Below are 25,396 nucleotides of genomic sequence, written 5' to 3' on the forward strand. Positions count from 1 at the left end.
AGGTTTACACATCTTGCATTTTGAAACAACAGAAGCCCCACTCACTTTGGACAATCGCAGAGAAGATGAGCAGGCTCTTAGCAGATCGGTTAGCAGTTTTACATTTCAGTGCCCCAAAACATTTCAGACTGTTTTGTATGTTGCTTTATGCACCTTGATATCTAAACACTTTTTTTACAAATTTGAAGACTATCACTAGAAGGAACTTAGTTTTCTGAGCAAATGGATTTCACATTTTTCTTATATCCCGTGGCTCCGATTTCATCTCACACAACCTATAAACATCAAGTCCTTTAAAAAAAATATTTTTGTGGAAGCTAATGCTCTCGTAGCTAATTTTCTGAAAAAAACTCCCACTCTGGAGTATCAACCCAAGGCATAACTGCTGCCTACGAATGAGGACCTCAGGAAAAGCAGGATTCTTCCCAGAAAACTAATACAGTCCTCGAAAAAACTCAGACTGTCATAAAACCTGAGCAGCTGGCAACTCTGTCACCATGAAGTATCCATATGGAAGACCGAGATGTGTCAAACTACCCAAAACGAGTTTGGATAGTGCAGAAGATGGAATAAATAATTCAGTATCTTCAACACTTTCAACAGCAGGTAGTAGATATGCTACCTGCTTCTACAACGTGCCAAAATGTAACATGCGAGTGAGAGCAAGCGAGAGAATGTGAGTATCTCCAACCTGTTTTCATGAGGATATTTTGCTCGAGGAACTTCTCTTTTTAGAGGCATATGATCCGTATCAGATGTTTGTCAGGAGCAGGCAGCACTACAGAACATTAGGAATAACTTAGTGATTATAATATATATTCACAAAGTGTATACTCCTTCATATACACCTACAAAAAACCCCATATCTTAATCAAATATTATGAAAAATATAAGGGAAGTGCAAATATTTATCCGTCAACAACTCACAACTGCCCTTCACACTTCTATAATATTTGTTGCTGTGGCATAGTGGGAACTTTCCTGCCATAATATAAGCCGAGCAAACTATTCAATGCGATCAGTGAACTGGCAATCAGAACTAGAATTTAAATGTTTCTGCTCTGCGTTCATGCAACAGTTCAACTATAACACCACATTGTGCGGTGCCAATCTTCTCCCTTCTCTTCCTATAAGAAATAGCCACACGTTGGAGCATAAAGGTGGATCATGTATACTGACAGAAGATAAAGTGACACTTCAGCTCCCCAAGAAATTAAAATAAGACTATTTAATGCTTAAGAGCCTCCAGACCTGTATACCTATGTAATAAACCAAATGAGAAAGTGCCATTGGAAGAGAGGGTATGTCACAGCATACTAGTCAGAAGCCTCCAGGAGAGCAGTGGCTCTCTGATTTGCCTTTTTAGGTCAAAATCAAATATCATAACTATTTCTCAAATATTAGCATGGGACAACATGAGGTACTCACTAGCCCTGAGTGACCGTGACCACTGCAACATCTTGCTGGGCATTCAACATTGCTCTTCCAGCATCTCTTGCAGGTAGAAGGTGATGTTCAGTCTCCGAGACCACAAAAAAGGTTGCAGAAGAGCTCCACTTACCGGTAAGTACCAGAGGACCAAAGCCCTACCTACACGGAGATATTTATCAACCAGCACTTCACCAAAACCGTAGGGACAGCCCGTAGACCAATATTGAAAAAGCGTATCAATAAAGAAAAATTCAGTCTTCATGTATTACACACTATTTTCAGCCACTAGACTTTCTTATTAGATCATTTCTTAACTCAGCAAAGCCCATACTCACTACCAGATTTGAACGATTACACCAAAATGGCTGAATGACCGACTGAAGTGAGATTTCAAAGAAGTGAGACAAACACTCTCCTAAATTCAAAAGCTGCCAAGCATATTTCATCAGACTTTCAAAAAATAATTGTTTTGTCTGTTCTGAATTAAGCTTTAAGAGAGGTTTCTCTACAAACATGGCTAAAGATCACAAAGGGGAGCACATTTGGATTGAATGTAACCCTTCAGTCATATATTTATTAAATAAAACTTGCATCGTGCCTGGCATATACCATAAGCTGTTTTATTTCCATTTACATAACACAATTTTAAGTGCAATCTGTATTGATGTCCTATCATTTTATTTCACGTGTTATCATAACAGGCCTCTACCTATAATGCCGCCAGCAAAAGACAAGGAATAAAAAGGTCTCAGCTCTGGAGCTTGGGCAAGGCAGTTTGGAGCTCCTGGCATGGGACACAGAGGACCAACGCAAGAGCAGAGACACACAGGAGAGAATTCAAAGAAAAAGAGAATGTGCTAAAATTGTGAGAGAACTTCACAGTTCTGAAACTGTAGCCTTTTGCCCATTGTTTAAATGGTCTCCAGCTCCTGGCTGCGAGTTTTGCAGGGTTAACGACTACACTAGTCATTTACAGTCACATTAAAGTCAATTTTTACAACACAGATGCATTCCCTGAGTCAACAAACTGAACCCCAACGCTGCAGCATTTTGAGATTTTCCCCAGATGGAAAAATCCAATAATAAAATAATAATCTAATAATAACACTTTTAGACTTCCAGATATTTTACAGATTATGTTTTCCCAACACCTCTCACATGCAACTCTGGTATCTTGAAACTTCTGAATGCCTTTTATCATTACATAAAGCATCCAGTGCTGAATGCCCATTATTCCCCAGTAACATGCAGGAGAAATACACGCCTCTGGGGTTGAAGTCATACATAACAAAGTCAGAAGAATATACTAGATGCTTTCTAATCTTTAAGATTAAGAAACTGAGGCCAAAGTTTGCTTATCGAGGGCCATGAAGAGAACCAGTGCCACAGTGAGAACTCAGGAGCCCAAGCCGGAGTTGAAGATAAGCGAGTGTCACATTCTAGTGATTTAATCAACTCATACGATCACGTCCCCGTTTACATATCTTGTGGACCCTGCTCACCACAGTACCTGACAGATGTCCCGAAATAAAACGTTATCTTCGTGAGACTGTACATAGTGATTCAGTATTTTCAGATATCGTATTTTCAGGCACAGATAGTACACGTATATGCACATATGTTTGCGTGCATGCACACACAGATATACGACACATACATACCATGCACATATATATTTTCTGCACTTCTATGAAATTCCACCATAACACTGTGAAGCACCACATTCTAAATTAAGCTATTTAACCTGTGGTCAGGAAAATTGTTGACAACAGCTAATTTGTTATTAGGAAAAGATCATGCATCTCTCCGTCACAGAAAGCTAAAAATCTGTCCGAGGTGGCTGGCCGACAAGCTTTCACATCTGCAAAAAACTGAGCAAAGTGAAATAGTTTTGGTGAAGGTCACCAAATAATAACATTTTTCCAGCAATGCCTTAGGACTACACGTAAAACCTTTCAGAGACTCCTGAAAAGGAAACTTTACTCAAGCTGTTTGTCAGGATGACCGGAGTTGTTCTTTGGAAAGTATTTCCAAAAAAGTTCTGGAGCACTGGTAGCTGTACAATCATATGGGATTAATTTTCTGTGTATCTCTCTATATATTGCTGGAAGAAACAAATTAACTTCAAAATTCAAAGATCTTTATACAGCCCTGTGCTCTTAGGTACAAATATTTAAAGTAAGCTCTACTTACTGTCAAACACTGAAATGGATATTAAATTACATTAAATTATTATAGATACAAGTAGTAAAATTTCTTTTCTGCTTTCTCTGTGAGCTCCTGCATCTTGGTATTTCTTGCACTGAGTATAAAAGATAATTTAATATTATCTGTGATTTAAATTCCTGCTGCTATTAAAACACTAACTGAGTGCTGGACATATAAATGCATGCCCAGAAGCCTGTGCCAGAAGTCTCACGAATATCCCCTGTAAGGGATGACTCTACAAACTGGCTCAGGAAAACAGTATTTATTTCCCATGTTACTTTCCCCAGCATCTTGCGATGATTTCGGGATGCCATCCCTTCCTTCACCTTTATTTCTTTTCTTAAAAAGAAATGAATAAACAAACAAACCACACAGAAGGAAGGAACTAAACCATTCCAGCCCCAACTGAATCCAGAACTCCCCGCTGAGCCCTATGACCACCACCTGTACGTGCTCAGCACAGCGGGAGCTGCCCCAGCCTGCAGGCACACCAAGAGGGGGAAATGCTCCTCTTGGCTTCATATATGATATTAAAGAAAGGAATATATTTAGTGTTTAAAAAAAAAAAAAAAAATATATATATATATATATATATGGGAAATCTCCTCTCTTTCTGACACAGGACCTGTGGATTGACTTGATGAGAAAGAAGCAAACCAGTAGATAAAGTATAAAAAATTAATTTCTTCCTTTCTTCTTACTCCTGTGTTTGGATAAATTACCGCAGATATTAGTAGAAAGGACAAAACCAAGGAGCAGCAGGGCACTGGTAAAGAATATCAAGCCAAAATTACATCCATCAGGGTGATACCAGTGCAGTGTCCTGACCGGTGCCACCATAGACCTCCTTAGGGCTAATGTTTCAAGGAAAAATTAAGCAAGATTACACAGAAACAGTTCAAGATTGACATTTTCCAGCTTTGTGTCATGTTACATTATTTGAATGAATCTCAACTTTTAAAAACATCCAAACACCACAGAAAAGCGAGTGAGGGCTGTAAAAAAGAAACCACACTCATCAGAAATAAGACTCTTACTAGAAGCAAAAGAGCCACCCATGTTGAATACTACCCATAGTAAGAAGAGGTAACGAAGTCTTTAAAAATATATTCTTTTTATTGCAAGTTTAATATGAAAAATGCTTATTATTCTATTAGCAATTTCTCCTGGCGACGGTACTCAAGTTGTGCCTATAGGTCTTTGCACGTCCATCTCGCAAGAGCCACTGGATGAAGCCCAGGGTTCCCACCACAGCTGCTCTCCCAACCACACCACCTCCGAGGTTCAGAGTTACACAATGCAACGAGGGCTCAGCTTTACTGAAAGCATACAGCCCCGAAACTACAGAAAAAGCTCTTCAGAAGTATAGGGGGGGAAAAAAAAAAATATGCAGGATTTTTTTCTAAGTTGCCCAAGAAATTTGAAGCAGCAAGCACTCAACCTCCGTCTTCTCTCCACTCACAAGCACTTAAAGAAAGCCTGTTCTTAACCCTTCTGCACACACAAAATTCCCTTTTATCTTCCGTTTATTTTCATTTTTACCTGAGAGGCAGAGAAGAGTTGGGCTTTTATGTACAACAAACACGAAGTGGACTTTTTTTGCAGTGCATTAGATTGTGGTCTACTTCCACCGATATGAATGCATACCTGAATTTCCACAAAAATAACAATTTTGCCTTTCTGATTTAAGTATGGCATATATTTAATGTAACATTCATCTATACACATTCGCACTGTTTAAGAACTGGGTGCAGGTGTTCTTAATAAAATAAATTTATTTTTAAAAAGGATGCTATTCTATAAGCTTTGAAGCTCACACATAGTCTAACTTAACCCAGCTTGGGCTCATCTGGTCTTTAAATGACTTCTTTCATGTGGTCAGCCCACGAGCCATACGTACTGCTGCTCAATCACGCCACTGTACATCGTCAGCGTGAGGATGATTTGCATGATTTGCATTTCCTGTACCGTTTGAGCTTCAATGAGCTCTAAGCACCACGTACAAAAGAAACCACCGCCAAGTAATGCAAAGATTTTAGTTAAACCAGATGAGACTATTTTAGTCAGGCTGCCAACACTGAAAAAAAAAAAAGTCTCAGGGATATCCTGTTAAATAGGGATTTATTTGGAGGGAATCTGAACCTTAGATTCATACCCTCACGTTTAAAACATAAAAGTTGTATGAATTCCTTAATAAATATGGCCTAGAAGAAAATAATTCAGCGAGAACATATTTTTTTTTTCAATGTGCCTTAGATTTTGGCACCACATTATGTTAGTAATTTATTTATTTAATAGTACATAAATGGGTTCTGATTACATTACTTTTCCTACCATATAAAACTAAATCTAATTAAACTGAATTCATTGATTGTTGGTTAAAATTTCTCCCTATGAAGAAATCTTTTATTTTATCACAAATGATCAATAAAAGCTGTTGGACAAATAACTATGATAGAAACAGCATTACAGTGGGCTTCAATGAATAAGTACTAAAGTGGAAAAAAAAAAAAAAAAATGTACCAGAGCCTCGTTGTCATGAAAAACAGAGACAGATGGGGAGACAGACCTATATGATGCTACAAATAGATGAATATCTTGCAAGGATTTCAACAAATGCTATAAGACCTAGTCAAAATTTGAAAAACTACAGATTTGCTTGTGCTGCTGTACTGAAGTTCACCTGAAATCCAAGCCATAATATAATCATTGTCTATATTATCAAAGTTTCAAAAATAACCATAAAAATACAGAGTATCCTTAAAGCCTTTATAAGATCTTTTCTAGATACTGCTACAATTAATAATGTCATTATTTAGTACAAACCCTGTGTTGGTACAAAAAAAGATTAAGAAAGTCTGCTTTAATAGCTGCTTTGGAAATGAGGTATATCCTGTTCCCAACTTAAGAACAAAAGGTGTGCACATAAAATTCACGTGCAATATTCTATTTTATAGCAAGTCTCTCTTTAAAATGGTAGATAAATTCAGACACTGGAAAGATTAATAAATAATAGCACGCTGATACAGTGAACTGCATGTGACCAGCTACATCACGTATCCCTGATAGCAACCCAAGACAGTCTGTTCGAGCACTCAAGGAATCTGCATATAATCATGCTTAATAAAAACCACAGAAAGCTCCCGTAGCTGTTGGTTCCAAAGGACATTCATTTTTAGAAAATTAGGTTGCGTCTTCATTGTTTTTTCTATTGCTTAAATGCAACCAAATATAAGAAGTGGCAGAAACTGTAACTGGGGGGTTAAATACTGTCTTAAATACAAAAATTCCACTTATTCCATCGTTGTCTGCAAATATACAGTCAAGAGCAACATTTAATCACAACATGTACTTTCTATATTGTGCCTGTAAAATTTAGTAATCGAAATGGCTACCGTATTAAAAATGCATTCTGTCATTTTTCCACTTAGAGATCTCCCATATAATGTGCTTATTTAAAGGTCAGCTAATTTTATTACGGAAAGTAACTAATAACCTTTATTAATTCTTAGGCTCGCAGTTTTCTAGCACGTCAACCAAATAAATAATACACTGAAAGAAGACACAATACAAACCAAGCTGTTGAATATCCTCTCTACTGTGTGGAGGAAAAAAAAAAAAAAAAATCTGTATTTGCAATAGACAAAAGAGCTCATTACAAATTTAATACGTGTTTTTTGCTCTGGAAATTATGAAAGCACATATAGATGGAGCTTCTTTAAAGCCAGGCTGCTGGTCCTCCCCCATGCTCCAAGACATTGAGACCACTGTATGAGGTGCTAAGTCCACTAATGTCCAAGCACAACCAATAATCCCAAATGTTATCCAGCACCTTTTTTTTTTTTTTTTTTTTGGTAATTTCCTAAATTTGCAGGACATGCACAATATTGGAGAACATAATGAAAAATTTTGCTTCCAAACTTTTCTGCTGTCTTTAAAATAAAATGATTGAACAACATGAAAATGTCAAAGTTAAAAGTATACGTATTTATATTTTATTCTCATTACATCTCTTGTATGGGAAGCACTATTCATGTTGCACACTATATAAAATGATGCAAGAATAACCAGTGGTTTGTTATGTAAAGCAAAAGTGCTTAAGTAGATCAGAATGCAGCATTATTCATAATCAGCCCTTCCTAGCACACTGTTTTGGGTGAGTTTGTTCCTAAGAAACATTACTACACATGAAACTAAAAATAGATAGCTATTTTTAGCTATTTAATCACATGAGGAAAAGACGCAGTTTGTATCACTCTCCTTTAATTTACAAAATAATTCCATAATGCACCCCGCACGTATATCATGAAGATCCCTGGCACACAACCTCCGGGCTCGCACACCGTGAGCCACGCGCCGGCTGCAAGTGGAAGCAAAATGGGTTTTAAAAGATTCCAGCAACAATAGTCCTGTGACTAAATCAGAAACAGAAGCAGAAGTCATGAGCCAAACAGATACCTATCGGTTTCCTTGAGCTTAATCTGATTAAAACATGGCTCTCAAAAATGCTAACTAGAGTGCCACGTCAGAGAGCAGGCAAATGATAAAAATAGTTCATGACAGGAAATCATTATTAACCCAGCATTACTAGTGTCTCTGTTATGGAAATTTCCCCGTAATTTTTCAAGGTTTCCCCTTATGCTTTTCTTGAGTTGCCTGTTACACTACTTTTTTTTTTCTTCTCCTCAATAGCGTGTAAGTTTGAGATGTAAAAAGAAAATTATCACTGCAATTTTCCAACTATACTCTGCTCAATACCATCTCAAGTGTGTCATACATCAACTTGTCATTCACTTTAACAAGAAATCACATAACATTCAGAGGCAGAAAATAATCCAAAATGGGCAAGTGCCACTATGGCAAAAACACATTCATATGCCATCACGGGGGAAAAAAAATAATTTTAATCTTAATTTCAAGGACTTTCATAACGAAAGCATCTTAAAAATATTTAAGTGGGGGGAAAAGTTTCTCTGGAAAGCTGCTGGGAATGACAGGAGAGCCATTCTAGAGTCCACCAACCAAATGCAGAAGAACAAAACTTTTGATAATATACTATCACAGATCAACCTTAACGTTTTTAAAAGCTTACACAAATAAAGTAAAATTCAGCACCCTAAAAAAATAAAGTCATTGTTACTATCCTTCCTACTATTACCACCCCTCTCACAACCACCCCCTGGATTACCGTGCCTTTAGAGCACTCCATCAAATACAAACTAGACTTCCAGCATCTCGTCCTGCCTTTAGTTACATAATCCAGAAAAAGCTTTTACAAAAAAACAACCAAACAAGGTCTTATCTTACAATGCTAACTCCCATTACTAAAACCCGATTTTGGCATATTGAGGAGACTTCAACAAACTAACAGCCACCCCTAAAAACTTTTGGTTTCTTTTTAAAACGTCACTGGTGAGAAAAAAACACCATCAATCAAACTAGCTGTCTCTTCATTGAAAACAGGCATTTCACCTCTAATGATGATTCAGGACTCCCCAAAGGAAAGCCATGATTTAGCTGCCCGTTGATGTGCTGGCTTTCCAGCAGAAGGACACCCAACACCCGTTCTGTTCCACCGCTCATCCTCCTGATGGCCCCTTCGCCCAGCAGCCTCCCCGCTGCTCCGCATGGATACTCAAACACCAGCAGGTTTTTAAATTTTAAGTCAAACTCAGAATTATTTGCCCCTGGCACATCGTAAGACAAACGCATGATGTGGGGAAACAAAGAGGTACTTCAGAGACATATCTAGAAAGAAGCAGGGCTGGTCTTTAATCAAACTCCTACTGCCCACCTAAAATCCAAGGGTGACAATGCATCTCCAGAATAATGGCAATTTTTAAAGACGGTCGAGTCACCATATGTTTTGCAAGTGTTTTCTAAGACCTGCTTGACTTTTGTCCTGGGTGTTAGTGTATTCATCCTGCAACAGCCAAGCTGTATCTGACTCAGCATGAAAGGGAACGTGAATCCTACTTACAGTGGCGCTTAAACCTTATACCCATAAAGAGTTTTCCAAGAGCACTCACATCTATTCTTCTTAATATCCCTCCCACATTAAGAAATGATTATCTAATACAGGGAGTAATCAGCTGATGCTCTTACTACAGTCATCCTCCTTGACAAAGCAGGGAAAAAAATACTCAACTCTGAAGCATGAGAAAGTCAAGGTTCAAAACATCCACATTTATTGAGATCAACGCAAATTTATTTAGATCTCGATGCCACAAGACCAAGTGCTGCCTCTTGATGCAGAAACGCCTTTCTGCTGGTAAAGTCAAAGCCCGTATTTCTGCAATGGGCCTCTACCAGGACACATGCAATGCCACAGCGAAGGACGCGCAGCCTGAAGTGCTGGAAGAAAAGCTGGCAACGGTTAAACGAGAACTAGTTTTAATGTTAACTTTAACATTTTACCATGCCAGAACATGGTGAAACACAGAAATTTCATGTTGTCCTGCTGTAGGAATTAAATAGCTTCTTGATTTGAAATATCGACATAGAAGTATGAACTAATAGATTATTAATTTATTACAGTATTAATAATAGCAGCAATAATATTAAGAATGGGCCCTAAGACAGAGCCAAGCGCGCCCTTCCAGGTGAGAACTGAACGGGCAGAGTTCAGGTGTGCACCAACAGCCATCTGGATCAATGCAAATTTGTTCACAACACGCGTTTTCTCATTTCATAACCCCTCTCAGATCCATCTTCTCTATATTACCCTGGGAAACGAGACTTGCAAGGGAAAAACAGGCATTCTTGCGGTTCTTAGGAGCAAAAATACATATGTGTAGAGTTATATGGAGGGCCAGAACACCTCCGATTGCTGAAGGCTAAATGAGTCATCCACTTCAGAAGAATGATCAGTAATTAAACAAGAATCTGTAAAGCTATTAAGTGCAAGTATCAGTTTCAACCTATGACACTGAAGGGAGAGAAGCTTCCTATGTAGTGAAACCATCGATACATCATACAGCGGAGTCACTTGCAAAATAACCTCTCACCTAAGGAAATTCTTCTCCTTAGGAAGCCAAACAAAAACAATCTAAAATATTTATTGCCATCAATTTCATCCCTTTTTCCATAAACTGCTTAAGAGACATGACATCATGCTAACTACCTAGACCCGTCTGGTTGATGATAGTCCCAGATTTCAGGTTGAAGACTAAACTGCAGGAGCATGGAAGGGTATGAATCTAGAGGTCACCACAGATGCTGAACACAAATCTGAGTCGCCAAAGCCAGAGCTGACACTCCAGCAAATACAGAGGGTCTGGCGGTGGCAGAGGCTGACGCCACAAAAACAAGTCTCGCAGTATTTTTGTCTTCCTTTCCGCCTCCTTGGACTGAAGTAGGAAGGCTTTCCTTTAAATGGACCAGACCGAATTGCTCCGTCCTCCAGTCCCTGTATTCATAGTTCTGCTTTCATATGGAAAGACATCTACACCATCTGAGCATATTTCCTGATGCGTTAGCAAAATAATTAGCAAGCCCCGTGCCCCGATGGGACATTACTGTCCGTTTTCCATCAGTTAGCATAGCAAGCTGCATCGCCCTTTGCTCCATGGTTTCTTCCTCCACATTGCTAGACCTGAGCTATACAATCTTCAGCCTTTAGTGCTTTACTGAAGTCCTTTTATACAGCTCATTTCTAAATCTTACTTGTCTAGAAGTATTTGTCCATTTTTCCCTTTCTAGCCCCTTACATCACTAAGTGCCAAGCACTTGGCAATCCAATATTCACAAATCAGGCTTCAAAAGACGCAATTCTGAATCGTCTTGACTAAGGTTGTGACAAGAAGGGGCACGGACCCTCAAACACATCACTCCCTGCTTCTGCAGGAAGGAGCAGATGGCCGACTTCCAGATGGCCGCCAACCTCGTCTCACCAATTTCAACATCTGTATCTTGAATTACATCTCAAAGGATGGTCCTGAGACAGACGGCAGGTCACTGCTCACAGCTCCCAGCTACATGGCTTATCCACAAGCCAAAGCATTTTGCAAAATGCAGAATGACAAGCCTGAAAAAAGGTTAAGACTAATTTAAGTTCGTAGCAGGGCACAGCTGAAAGAAGTTCAAAAGTAGACATTAAGGAGAAATCCATCTTAAATACATATATTTTAAGCGTATTCCAAATCAGACTTTTTCTCCCCAGCCGCAAACACCCCTTGCTTTCCACATGGCACCTTGTAAACCAAGGAAATGCCCCAGCACAGGTCATTTGTACCTAGCAGGAATTAAGATGCGAACCATGAAAACCCAACCGACCCCAATGGTTTTGCTTCCAGGTCATCCCACAGCTGCGAATGGGCTTCTTTTTCAGCTTCCAGACCAAAAGTCCGTAACAGCACTGCAAGAGCACTCACAAATGGGTTTGATCCAGCTTTTAAACATGATAAAATTCCCAAGACTCAGTGAAACAGCGGTCAATGAATTTTAGCTTGAAGCAGCCAAAGAGTAATTTGTGAGATCTGGGTACCAGCCTAATTTTAATGCAGCCACAAACTACATTGTTTCTTCATACGAACTTAATCCAACGCCTCTTTGGAGCAGTTAAAAAACTTCAAATCTACCAACAGAAAGGTAACAAAACAATTTCGACTGCCACAGTAAGGAGCCGGTACAAATTAATGATTTCATCAATTTTACAGCATATATTTTTCTATAGTTTATGTAATAAATTCAAAAATTAAAATGTTACTGCTTTCTTACTCTGAGTGCATAATCTCCTCAAGAAGACTATTTCCAGACATTTAAAAGAAAAGTGTATCTTACAATAGCAAAAGTGAGTATACCACATTTCAAAATCCATTAAAATATAAAATTCTGGTTACAGGCGCAACAATCTGCCTAATTAGTTTTTCCTAATTAGCAGGATGCTCTAACCTCTTAAATAAGACTTCTGTGGACAGAATGTTCCATATTGGTTATCCATCTGAGGAAAAAGCTAAAGAAGTACAGCTAATAGAACAAGCGTGGTTGGGCTTTGTGGTCAGCAGGCTGCTCTGGCGTGTTAATACTGGCAATCTGCAAAAACACGGAATATTCTACCTTAAATATACGACCGCTCACACGACAAACCCCTCCGTTAACACTGGCATTTTAGAGATAAAAGTGAAGATACTGCACAGGAGAGTTAATGAAGTTACAGTTTTAAATTCCACAGCACGTGCTAGGAGAGGTAAAAAAAACCAAAACAAACACACACTCAGTATGGACCAAAATACACTGAGGAAAAGTGAGCTAAAGAGATAACGGGACAGCAAATACCACAGCGATGCTGTAACAGCCCAGAGCGTGGCTGCGGGGTTGTTTTCCTCCACTGCAAGGCATTTACTTCGTGCACACAGTTTTTGCACCTTCCCCTTCATGATTCAGAGTCTTAGTATGTACCTAGCAACTAACAGGTAAGAATATTATCTTCGAGTCCCATCTTATCCAATAAAAAACATTCTCGTTATGACTATATATCGACTGTAATTCAAAGACTACCAGTTAAAAGAAATGCAGAGCCTCAGCAACATCTGTGGTCAGAGGCAGATGCTCGAGATAAAGAAAATTCAGGCCCCTGTTTTTTCTTAGGAGTTTTCAGAGCAGCTGCTGAGCTTCACCTCAACAGCTGAAATATCCTTTATACTGCTTAAAAACGCAGGAAGCACACAAGTATCTCAGCCTCCCTCCCTGCCACCAATTCATTCACCCCGCTCGCTCAGACGTACCGATCCACCCATGCTCTGAACACACTGGGCTCATCACCCACCAATGGACCTCTTGAAGGCACAGGAAAAATCTATTCTATCCTTCACTTTTTTCCAATCAGTATCTAAGACGACAGTCACGTGCAAAATATAATCTAAGAACAGTCCCTTGAAGAATGCCTGCTAACGGCAGGAGGTACAGAGACACCATAAATACTCTCTTCAAACACGCCTGAACTCCAGAGACCCCATGCAATCCACAATGTCAATGATCTTCCACGTTAACATTGGAAAATAGTATTTTAAAAGTATAGATGCCTACTTTTTAATACTGAATGTATACTCTACTCATCATAACATAGTATAGCACATTAAAATCTAGATTTTTTTTTCTGTATTGATAAGCAAAAATATATACAAGTATTTTTCAATTTATTTACACCAGAATGAGTATTAATTCAACGCAAGACCACTCTCTAGGTTCTCTGCTCCATGTCAAAAAAAAAAAAAAAACACACAACAAAAACAAAAAACACAAAGGAAGAAAAGTTAGGTTTTACCATTTCTAACTCAGGATGCAATTTTGAATAACAGCGTTAGACTCTGGTTTTCCCATTCTGAAACCGCTCTCTACCACCTCTGTCTAGAGAGCTTCTGTCTTCTTGGGCAAAACCTGAGATCTGGGTCTAAAGCACTTCAGACCTGAATGCTTCAACAGCCACAGCAAACACTAAAGTCTGATTCCAAAATAGCTTGAGGCCACAAGATTTGGCGTTGGATCTTTGCAAGGCTGGCATTAAACCTCACAAGAGTAAGCACTACTGCAAATCAGACTCCACCTGTATAGCGTGGAGTAGACGGTCACACAACAGTCTAGAGTAGCTAGCTATGAGGACTCTGTAACCAAGTCCTCTTCCATATAGGTCTCTTGACGAATATCTCAAAGACATCATCTAAAGTGATCAGTAAACACAATGGTCAATAGACCCCATACAACTGAACTTCACTCCCAATTAGGATACTGAAGTTTTGTGAAAGTAATGGAGGGAAACGGCAAAACCAGCAGGATCAGCAGGCATGACCTGTATGATACACGGGCAGGTATGAAGTTACTATTTGCTCCTGGGATAACTGAGAGTCAGTTATATCAAGAGATGCGTAACACCTAATGGCAATACCGGGCTAACTCAAGTTACTCCCAAAGCACCCACCCAACTTCTTTTTGCTCCCACTTTGATACCACACAGCTAAGACTTGTGGATGTAACAATAATTCAGAACCAACTTCAGTCTAGGATGAGGATAGCATAAACGAGTAATTTAAGGGCTAAAGTCAAAAAAAAGAACAAACAAGAAAAAGGTCAGCCTACTACCGAAGACCAAAAAACTTCAAAAACTTGCCAAATATGGCAAAATAGGCTGTTTTTAGAGAACCCCTGCAAGCTATCTAGCCAAAACCTTTACCCCTCCCCATGCACACCTATTAACCTTCAACATGAGCCTCAGCCTGCTTCAAGACGAACTGGACATCCTTGAAGGAAAACAGGTCTAAAGCACACATTTTTTTTTTTGTCAATGGCTACAAGGTAGAGAGAAGCTGTGTCTGGCACTGTAAACAGGACAATGTAGCATACCTCCTTCAGGAAGAACATCTTATTTTGGCTGATCTACAATTTATTACTGTATAGCTATAGCAAGAGAAATTCTCCTTCTCAGTTAATTTAGGAATCATTTCACTCTAAAAAGGTAAATAAAATAAAAGATAATGCCTTCGTTACAATTCTCCCCGAAATTCATCTCCTCTTCTTGCATAGGTTTAGTATCCTTAGCACTATTTCTCCAAATTCATTTGGCATATAAAACTTTTAGCTGTTACGTTTTTAATAAAATTGATTACCAGGAAATTTCTGCATATGCACAGTTTAAAATAATTCTGTTCCTCAGGGTTTAAACATAGAGATGTCGCTACGCATGATAACTGTTCCCTGTTTAGTGAGTTACAACTATTCTGTCACGAGTAGGAAATGCATTTTGCTCACAAAAGCCAAAGGCACTGTCAAACCTGCAGCAATCTGCAGAACAGTAGGAAAAAAAAAATGCCTGCAAACTAACTGCTACTAGATAATGGTCCCATTTATCATTCTTAAATTCCATCTTTAATTAAAAATGGGATATTCTCTTACATAAATAAAAAATTGCAGATGTTCTCAAATTACTCCTCTTCAATTTTTTTAATTCTTCCATATATATAATATACCTAGCATTATATGGATTCCAAGATTTCGTTATTACATAATACTTAATTCCATGAAGATTTTTCCACATTCCAAATAGACACACATCTTCATTATATGCAGAATACATGTTAAAAAAAACCAAAGAAAACACAAGTTAACAAAACTCATAGAAATAACACTTAACTGCAACAAAAATTAAAGTTGATACACATTTTCTATTATTTTACTTATAATGATTTACACCTTTTTTAAAAACCCTTTGATAAATCATTATTTTGAACAATTTAAGTAGTTACATCAGGTAAAATTGGTGTGAGAGAAACATCAGGCCCACTATAGATAACGTCTTTCCTCACAGTAATTATTAGAAACAATACTGTTAACAGGTATAAATTCTTCCAATAATTCTTCTGCAAAAAGAAAATCACGTATTTGCTTTTGATGTTGCGTCCACTGCTGTTTCCTTCGTTTTCTTCAAGTTGCTGTTAGACAGAAATATAAGCCCCAGCGTGCAACAAGTAAAACAGAAATTAAGAGAGCTAAAATGAAAAATGATGAACATGTAGGCAAGGTTATAAACATAAACAATTAAAAAAAACCTGCTCTGCAATGGAAAGCATTCTTTAAAATGACTGTGTCCACTGGACCATCTGAGTATGTGTGCAGGAGGAAGGGAGGAAAAGACAGGGACAAAGGACAAAGGCAAGAAAGGGAAAATACTGTCCGAGGGAATAAGGAGATTGCAAAAACCTTCATTATAGAATGACAAACAAAACCAAAAGCCTTTTGGTTGCTTTGTATTTATCAAAGATATTCAAACGAATAGACATAATTTACATAGATTCTCAATATTTTTTTTGAAGATAGGGTAAATTTATCATCATAATGACTCAAAGCATACCAATAACAGGTATCATTCCCAAGATATTTGGGCTGAGCAGTGTAAGAGGGAAGAGGAGGAGGAAATAAACTGATCAAACTGCAGTTTGGGGGAGTCAGAAGTCCATCTTAAATTAAACACATTCCATCGCACCATAATTTGGCGTATAGATTGTAATCAAACTACAGCCTAGGTGTATGGTGTATGTTTAGGGAAATGACACCATAAACCACAAAATCAAGTATTTTACAGGTCAATTTAGGTTAGCATTTCAGTTTGATTCAGAAGAGCAGTTATGAAGCGGACCCTCACAACCATCCTCGCTTAGCGTCCCTCAGCTCACACCAGACTGGTCGTCAAGATTATGAACTTCAGAAACTCAGACAGGAGGCGATGCTCCTGGAGAGCGCTGAATGGACTCCAGACTCATCTTATGGACACTCGGTCCTTAAGAACTAGGCTACACCTAGTCGGAAGTAAAACCCCCTGAAATAACACATTGTGTGGACGCTGGACCAGGAGCACCATTTCACTCTACTGCCTCTCCACAACCCTATCAATTTGTGCTAGTTGGTAACAGGTACCACCTGCTTATGTGGTCATGGGCATGTTACAATTTCATGTACAGTTGTAATCTCCGAGTAATCAAGGTGATAAAACCAGAAAACGCCTTTGGGCACATTTTCTAGAGTGACCATGGACCTGGTTAGTGCCTTCAAAATCCACACTGAAACTGATGGACACCCACAGGAGATGCTAAGAGCCCACAGCTGGTGTGAAAAAGCATCTGTAGATATACTGCTCGAACTTCCAGTCTGTGCCACCCAAGCACATCAGAGAAAGCCCCTACCCAGTGGTCACGGCGGTTGTAGTCAGCGGAGCCAAGGTGAGGAGTTATGGTGCGAGTGGAAGCAAAACCAGCTGAGGAAGGTACCGAGCTCTCGGGCACGGGCGCTCGGGCTGAGCTGGCTAACTAAAGGTAACCAGGTAACTGAATTCTTGGACTGGTGTAGACTGGCAACTGAGATGTCCCCAGCTACCTGAACCAAGACTTTCAAACTTCAATATACTTGGGTCAGGTTAATGCTTGCAGAAAGAAAAAAAAAAAAATATTAACGGTAATGTAGGTCTTCTCCCAAAACTGTTTTGCTAAAAACAGTTTGCATAACATGAAATTTCTTTTCATTGTGTATCAATTCACGAAATGCAGCCAGGCTGTGAGTACTTATTAACAAAGATAGTTATTTATGACACTGGAATATAAAGCTATAAATCCAAATCATGTGCAAACCAAGTATCTGAAAAAAAATTTGTATCATTTACTTCTTCAGTGCAAAAAAAATAATTTGAGATTAGGAAAAAAGCAGCACATAAAAAAAAGAAAAAAAAAAATCAAGATTTTACTCTTTATTAGATGCAAACCAGAAGCTTTGTTTCTTTCCCTTTGGAAGATCAAATTAGCGTTATGGACTAGAATGACAATGAATTATAGAAAGTATCATATCCTTTACAATATAGTACTGCATATGTTTGTTATTCGAAAATAGAAATGTAATCCATAACTAATCTAGAAATAAAATATATACACAGCAACCATTTAAAAGGACAGATAAAATACTCATTAAAATCCTAAGTGTAGAAATACTGAATCATAATGCACAATTTCATTACATTTTACTGCCAGCAATGTAAATATCAATTCTCCAGGTGATTCATAAAATTCGTTTTAGAAAGAAAAATAAGGATTTCACCCGGCACTCGAGAACATAAAGGAAAACACATGCTAGGGTTTGAAAAAACAGACTGTTCTTTCCTCGTCTCATCAGAACATTTTTCTGAAATTTCAGCAAATCTTTTACACATCAAACGGACAACTGCCATTTCACATTAGCACTTTCTACAGATCACCCAACAGTCCCAACCAGCGTCCTCCCCGGTCCTGCACCTCTCCTTCCGTTGTGCTCATCATTCCCATCTTATTTCTGCCAAATTTGAGATCATATATATACTTCCACGGACTTCAAAGGAAGGCACCTGCATTTAAATTAATCTAAAACCTCTTTTAACTATCCAAATTGTGAAATTGCCTAATAACAACACTGTATTAAAAAAAAGGCATGTTGGACAAATTAAACAACTAAAGTTTTTGGAGGGAAGCGTGCATGGGGGGGTTTCCACACAAAAACGTAAAGAAAACCTGTCACTTTTAAAATGAATAGCTACCATCTGCCAGCATTTTATCTGAGGCAAAGTTGATTAATGCAAAGTGAATGTTTAAGATCACATTGCTGTCTGACTGAATAAATTTCAGGTAGTTTACTTAGGAAATTATTTGTCCTGTTTCTTAAAAGAGGGGTTTTTTTGTTGTTATTGGATTCCTCCCCCCCAAGTTTTTATGTAGCCAGACCTAAGAATAAAAACATTTGCTCTTAAATCGCCGTACTGTACGAGGACTTTGAGCGCCAGAACATTGTTTCTGGCCCCTCTGTGCCGCGGCAGCGAAGTAATTAATCTGCCTGACAAAGGAGATCCCACCTCTTTCGCCAGCTTCATGAAAACTTTCAGGCAGCCTCTCTCCATCATACTGAAAAGTAAATTTTAGCAGTCTAATTGTGAGCAGAGAAACCACAGCAGTGCTGTTACCCTCAACAGGAAATGATTTTGCCCTTAGACCTTACCTAATTTTTTACTGGATTACTTAATTTTTTTACTGGATTAATTTTTTACCAGATTACTTAATTTTTTACCTTTATTTACAGTATCTTCCCGATTAAAAAAAAATAAATCGATTACGGAATTTAAACATTTTTCTTTTAACTTTATCAAAGCATTGCTTTATATTAGTGTTCTGATAAAAATCACTCTCAAATACATTCGACTATATGCTTTTCCTTAGAAGTTTACTTTGAACGATAACATTTTCAGAAGAAGTTTTCAGAGCAGATTTTGGGCGATACTCATCTAAATCACACAAACCCCAGTTTTACATGTACGTTCCCACATTATGTACTTCCAGCATCAGATGGCCTCCAAGTTCTCCCTCATCAGAGAGAATTTCACACCCGTTATTCAAGCTGGGACACCCTCTATCTTCCAGGGCTACAGAAGTGGAGGGCATCATCTGTGATAAGTGGTGGAGCTTCATGCCGATCCATATGGACTTATATTCTCTTTGCTTACACTTTAAGCTGGCTGGACACCAGCCAGCTCTGGTCAGAAGTCACAAAGTTGTTTTAGCTCGGTACATGGTGCCTGTGTCTCGTATCTCGGTAGGGTTTATTGGTTTAGGCTCAACGTGGCGCTAGGATGGCCATCTGGCCCCCGGTGCGAAGCTAGCTCCCAACCAGCTAGTTTAAAGCGTGGGCAGGGTGAATGTGTATGCGTTTGCACAAGCCCGTGTGAACTAACCTTGGTGAACTTAACTGATTTGTTTTTAAAAAAAAAAAAAAAAAAAAAAAAGGCAAGCAAGTTTAGCAATAATGACGTTAAAGTAATGACCCTTTACTCAGCTAGGCAGCGTGCAAGAGGAGCACAGGACCAAGCAATGTCTCCTGCACCCTCCGTTCAGTGTGCTTTGCCCCTTTAAATGAAGGATTTCTGTCATTCCTGGCTTGGACATCTCTACAGCAAGATAAAAATGTCATTATTTGTACCCATCAGTGAGGCTATAGAAATGAGTAAGTTACACCCACATGGTATTTTTAATCAAAGAGGAGACCTGAACCCTGACTTTAGGGGATACTGGCTGTTAGATTTAGTCACCTTATTTCTTCATGCCTTTATATCAACTAATCAAAGTACAAAAGACAACTCACCAGTCTACTCTCTAGGAGCACGTTCCACTGCATCTGACATAAAACTGCAGTTAAAACACACAAACGCTTCTTAACTTTACACTGAGCAACAAAGAAACGGCCTGAAACTAAGAGCAGCTCTGGGCAGAAAATTATTCAGCAATTCCAAGGAGGTGAGCCACGTCCCATCTTCAAACCTAACGAAGCTGAGCAGTAAGACCAAAATACACACTCTTAGTAGTCGATACCATAAATGAGATTCAAGTTTTATTTACCTATATACAGAAGCAAACATCATAAAATACGCCAAAAAAAATAGTATCAGGTAAACTTTTTTTTTTAATTTGCAGGTACATGGTTATCTTTTATTTAACTAATGTACTACTCACACATACAATTTATTTATTTCTTACCTGAGTGTTATTAGGGCCAAATTCTGGGAAGGCCTCTAATGCAGGGACATTATTCCACTTCCCACAAGGATTATAAAAAGATGTACTTCCAGTATTTGACATGAAGACGTAAAAAGAAACGTTCCCAGCACAAATGGGCATCTATGTATTCAGCTTTAATGAAAAGGCTGAAATTTGCCCTGCCTTGCTTCAATTCACATCTTCAAACATCCTCCCCAGGACATATTACGTGCAGGTATCTTTTTGAAAAGAATATATCTAGAAAACAGTAAGTACTTTAGCTTACGAACGCTCGCACATGCAAGCTGCGTTATGTTTTCAGTGGGACTGAACTACTCACTGAAATAAAAATTTACGGGATCACTGTTTTTAAGATGACATTTAGGCGACACCAGTCCATCAGTTAGTAAAGAATTCACTCTATAATAACGCATTTTCTCCTTATAGAACAGAATGAAAGCATCAGATCAGAAACAATCCTAAATCTAGTAGTCTTAACAGGTTACTTGGGAAAAAAACAAAAAAAAAAAAACCAAACAAAACTAAAACCCAACACACATCTACATTATATACTGTTGGAATATACTATACATTGCTGAACACCACCACCCCCCCCATTTGTTTTTTTTTTTCCCGAGCTCTATTAATTGAAAACAATGATTTGTTTTCTCTTTTGTAAAATGTAAAAAGCATAGAGTTTGTCTTTAAAATATAGTTGTCAAATATCAAGGGGTATATATATGCTAACATTTACCCTAGGGGTATTTCAGGGCGAGAGTCTGTTACAAACAAAATCTTTATTCATATGAACAGCTACCTGGGGGGCAATACTGAATGTTACACATAATATTTATATATATATATTTAAAATAATCTAGCAGTGCTATTAAAACAAACTGGAAGCTACACTGCATTTAGTCTCTCCGTTTTGCAGATCTAAGTCTTATACTACTAACTTTTTTTGTTTTGAATTACTTTCTGTAGAGGATAGTCCCTAAAATATAAAATGCTTTTGTCTAGTGTGTCATATCAACTGTTTTATTATTTGAACTGTAAAAGATCATTCATGGTAATAAAGAATAGAATTACAGAACAAAGAAAAGTAATGGGTTTTTTAATTACTAAATTCTGCAACAGTATTTTCAAATTTGAGAACTTTCCTTGAATTAAAAAGAAAAAAAAAAAGACTAAAAAAATTCTTTTTTGTTACATGCTTTCTAAAAATTACTGAATGGTCACTATGTGCTATGGAAAACGACTTTAGACAAGATCAGACATCTACATTTATCAGAGAATTTAAGCTGTCTGAAGCAAGTTGGGAGACAAAGCAGACAACGCAGCAGCTCTGCAGACTGCCAGCAGCCTGAGGAGGTCACATCTATCTGCTGGACCTTCCTAATTTACGGAATGAAGATGATAACATTCTATCAACTGCTAACAAAACTCTGGAATTGTTGAAAAACTTGTCTAGAGAAAGCAGACAGTAATTCTGCCCTTTTTGAGTACGTTTCAAAGGCCGTGAGTTGGAAATTGCCACCACAAGGATGAAACTCCTTGTACTAATGCAACGTCCAAACAGACACCTTCTTTCCAATTAAGGAAAAATCATGTGAGTGTCTCTATAGCAATTAAGAAAGCTCTTAAAAATGCTCAGCTCTGTGGCTGCTGTACATCAATATATTAGACCATTTCAAATTTACTAGCCAAGTAAGCCACCTTCAAAAACCTCCTTCCAAGTTGGAGGGACCTGCTGTGTGCCTGATCTTCCCCATTCATCAGGGCTTCTGTCCTCCTTTAAGAAGATGAATGAAGACGTGAGCTGGTTTAACAACACCCTGCACAATGAAGCCACGAAAACAGAAAAGCAACGTTTTTCTAAAGAAACACAGAACAGCCTTTGCATCGGGGAAACAACAGAAATCTATGCAGTGCTGCAGATAAAATACTAAGTGTCCGACACCTTCCGTAATAGCTACATGTGTTCCCCTTGAAGGGTGAGGGCACCTTCTTCTCCCTGTGACAATTCTGGGTAAATCTCATTTTTGCATGGGAACATCATTTTATTGAACACCAAGACACTGACCGCATGGTTGACAACAGTAACATTAGATGCACTGCCCGTTATCAATTCGGCTTTAAGCCCTGCTCACGGGAGTACATGTCTGTTCTCCATTAGAAGTATTTGCAAGTTCATCACATAAACTCTCTGGTCACTGCAGAATATCTGAATTTAACAGCTATGATTCTGCACTATTTAGTCTGCTTCAAAAGCACTTTTTAAGACTGTTCCTTAACTCTCTGAACTTCACTTGAAAACTAACAAACCTGCTTCCTTCCCATAATCAACTTGTATGTATAAAAGCACAGATCTTTTAAAACGTATGTATACTACTGCTGCAAAGATGTATAGCAATATCAGACTTACTAGCATCAGTATTCTCTCTCATACATACCAGCACCTTGAAGTAAAATACAGTTTGAAAATAAAAATTTAGTAATGCAGCTCCGTTACCAAGTGTTTGCACTCGAAATATTTGTGACCCTTCTGTATTATTAAATGCACAAATAGAAACAAGGTATTTATGAAATGTCACATTTACGAAAATCACTTATAAAAGAAAATTTTTATTCTATAAATAATGTCAATATTATAAATAATGCAAACGTGGTATTTCCCATGCCCTCACAAGAAGGTTGAAATATTTAAGTGTGTAATGCAACACACACACACTCTTGCCAGTTACCAATGAGAATTTTGTCTTAAACTACTACCTGGGAAGCAGATCTTAAATGGTTACTAGCAAGCTAAAAATAAAAGAATCAATGTTAATTTTAATCAATGATTTTTCTAATAGGAGAGAGTAGTTAGCCTCATTAGGTTGTAGTCTTATGCACTTATACTTTCAATTTAAGAAAACACTTGAAACATTCAATTACAAAACAAACATTAAAAATGTGCAAGTAAAGTAGAAGGTACCTCTAATCAGTTTTCCTCTCACCAGTCACATCAGCCCTCGTTCCTAAAATTTTATCCTGCCTGCGAGGATAAGGTACATACTCTTTTTTAAACATCGCATCTTTGTGAACTTTGACTATTTGATTCTGTCTGATCAAACCCTAACAGCAACACCAAAGGAAAAGCTCTCCTCTTTTTAAGATGCTCTATTGGTTAGACCAGATTTATTTGCTGTCAGTAAAGGTTATATTTGCACTTAAGTCTATGACAGATTGCAAGTTTATTAACTTCAAGTGAGTTTTCAAGCTGCTGGGTTGAGTTTTTTTTTTCTTGGGTTGTTGGGTTTTTTTTGTGGGGTTTTCGGTTTTTTTTGTCATCATTCCCTCCCCCTTCCCCCAAGATGTGGGTTATTTGACAAATTGGAGTTAAGTTATCTTAGGTCAATGTAACTGTAAGTTAAACTAATGAAATGTATGTCTATGAGTGATGTCTGATTAGTTTAATACAGTTAGTGCTGGACAGCTTGGGCTGCTGACCTTGAAGGAACACAGATAACATTGCGATGCGTTGGAGGATGTGGTTGTAATACAAGACAAATTTACATAACAGTTTGTCATATACACTCCTCCAAAACAAAATTGTTGCAAAAGGAAAGCAATAGGAAACCAACGCTAAATGCCTCGCACAAGACAAACCGGGGAAAATTAATTATAACATTTGGCTTGCAATGGGATCTTATTTTAAATGCAAGCCAGAAGCAGGCGCAGAAAAGGTGTACATTTATCAGTATGCATTCCAAAATGGATTAGACATTGTGTTGGGTAACACTGTTCAAATGCAGCCTTCTATAGCACAAGATCTACTCTTGAAAAAGAATATTGCTTCCCCAGCCAACTATGTCTACTTGCTCCTGGTAACAAATACCAGACCCAGTTCTGAACTGTAACTAGTTAGCGCATCATTTAGGGGTGCTCAGAGTCCTGCTGAAGTTCATTCTGTGGCTGAAAAGCAGCTGCTAGCGCTAAAACATCCCCGTGCATGAACGGTCTCTCTCCACGAAGGTGCAAAGTCAACTGAGTGCACATTTACTACCCACGCCGTGGTGCTCTGCTACGCGCCCCGAGCGGAGCACGCACCGCGCCACGTGATACGTCGCTGCTCCATACAATCATCTTACCACATCTCAACTCATCAGGTAGACCAAGCAAAAACGCTGGGTTTAAAGACAGCCTGGTTCTGGAGTGACTGATTCTCACCACATGATAGCTATCTGTTGACCTAAATAGTCTGCTTTTATCAGTCCAGGTTCTAGCTGGTAGAAATTTGCCACTTACATAAATGCATAATTGACATCCACAGTTGCTGGCACATTACAGAACCGGACCATCATTAAGATAAAACTGCTCCAGGTCAGCCTGAGTAGTACACTCTCATAAATCAGACTTCCTAACAGATACATCGGAGGGCAACTGAGGAAGCTTGGAGTATTCACATCTGTGCCATCTTTCAACCTAATCTGAGAAGCACAGTTTAAATCTTTCAGTATTACTGAATTCACTTGGTAATTTTAAAATAAGATGTACGTATACATGTACACAAACAGGTATCCATATACTTGCACTCTTAGAGACTTTCAAGGACTGGCAATGCAAGACAAAGCAGTCTGAGAAACTCTCAAAGATGGCGGTAATTTCCCATATTTATATCCCACGAAGTCAACGCAAAAAACTTGTATTGTCCACTGTAAGTCTCCATTGCAAGTCTCCATTTGCTT

At 38.3% G+C, this 25,396-nt stretch overlaps 1 protein-coding gene across 14 annotated transcripts in view; it reads right to left on the reverse strand.

Annotated features, from left to right (window-relative positions):
- QTMAN (queuosine-tRNA mannosyltransferase) overlaps window positions 1-25,396 on the reverse strand; it is a 186,824-nt gene that overhangs the window by 99,098 nt on the left and 62,330 nt on the right. Inside the window, exon 2 of one of the 14 annotated variants that reach the window (XM_087731590.1) lies at window positions 692-778. The exons of 12 other annotated variants lie outside the window; for them this stretch is intronic. In XM_087731590.1, coding sequence (XP_087587716.1) covers window positions 692-741 — 50 coding nt within the window. In that variant the 5' untranslated portion in view covers window positions 742-778. Of the gene's footprint in view, window positions 1-691; window positions 779-15,599; window positions 15,670-25,396 lie in introns of those variants that run through there. One more of the 14 variants, XM_087731589.1, reaches the window with a different exon arrangement.

This window comes from Nipponia nippon, unplaced genomic scaffold, assembly GCF_047370975.1.
Source record: "Nipponia nippon isolate SJK-2023a ecotype South Korea unplaced genomic scaffold, ASM4737097v1 scaffold_5, whole genome shotgun sequence".
NCBI classification, from domain to species: domain Eukaryota; kingdom Metazoa; phylum Chordata; class Aves; order Pelecaniformes; family Threskiornithidae; genus Nipponia; species Nipponia nippon.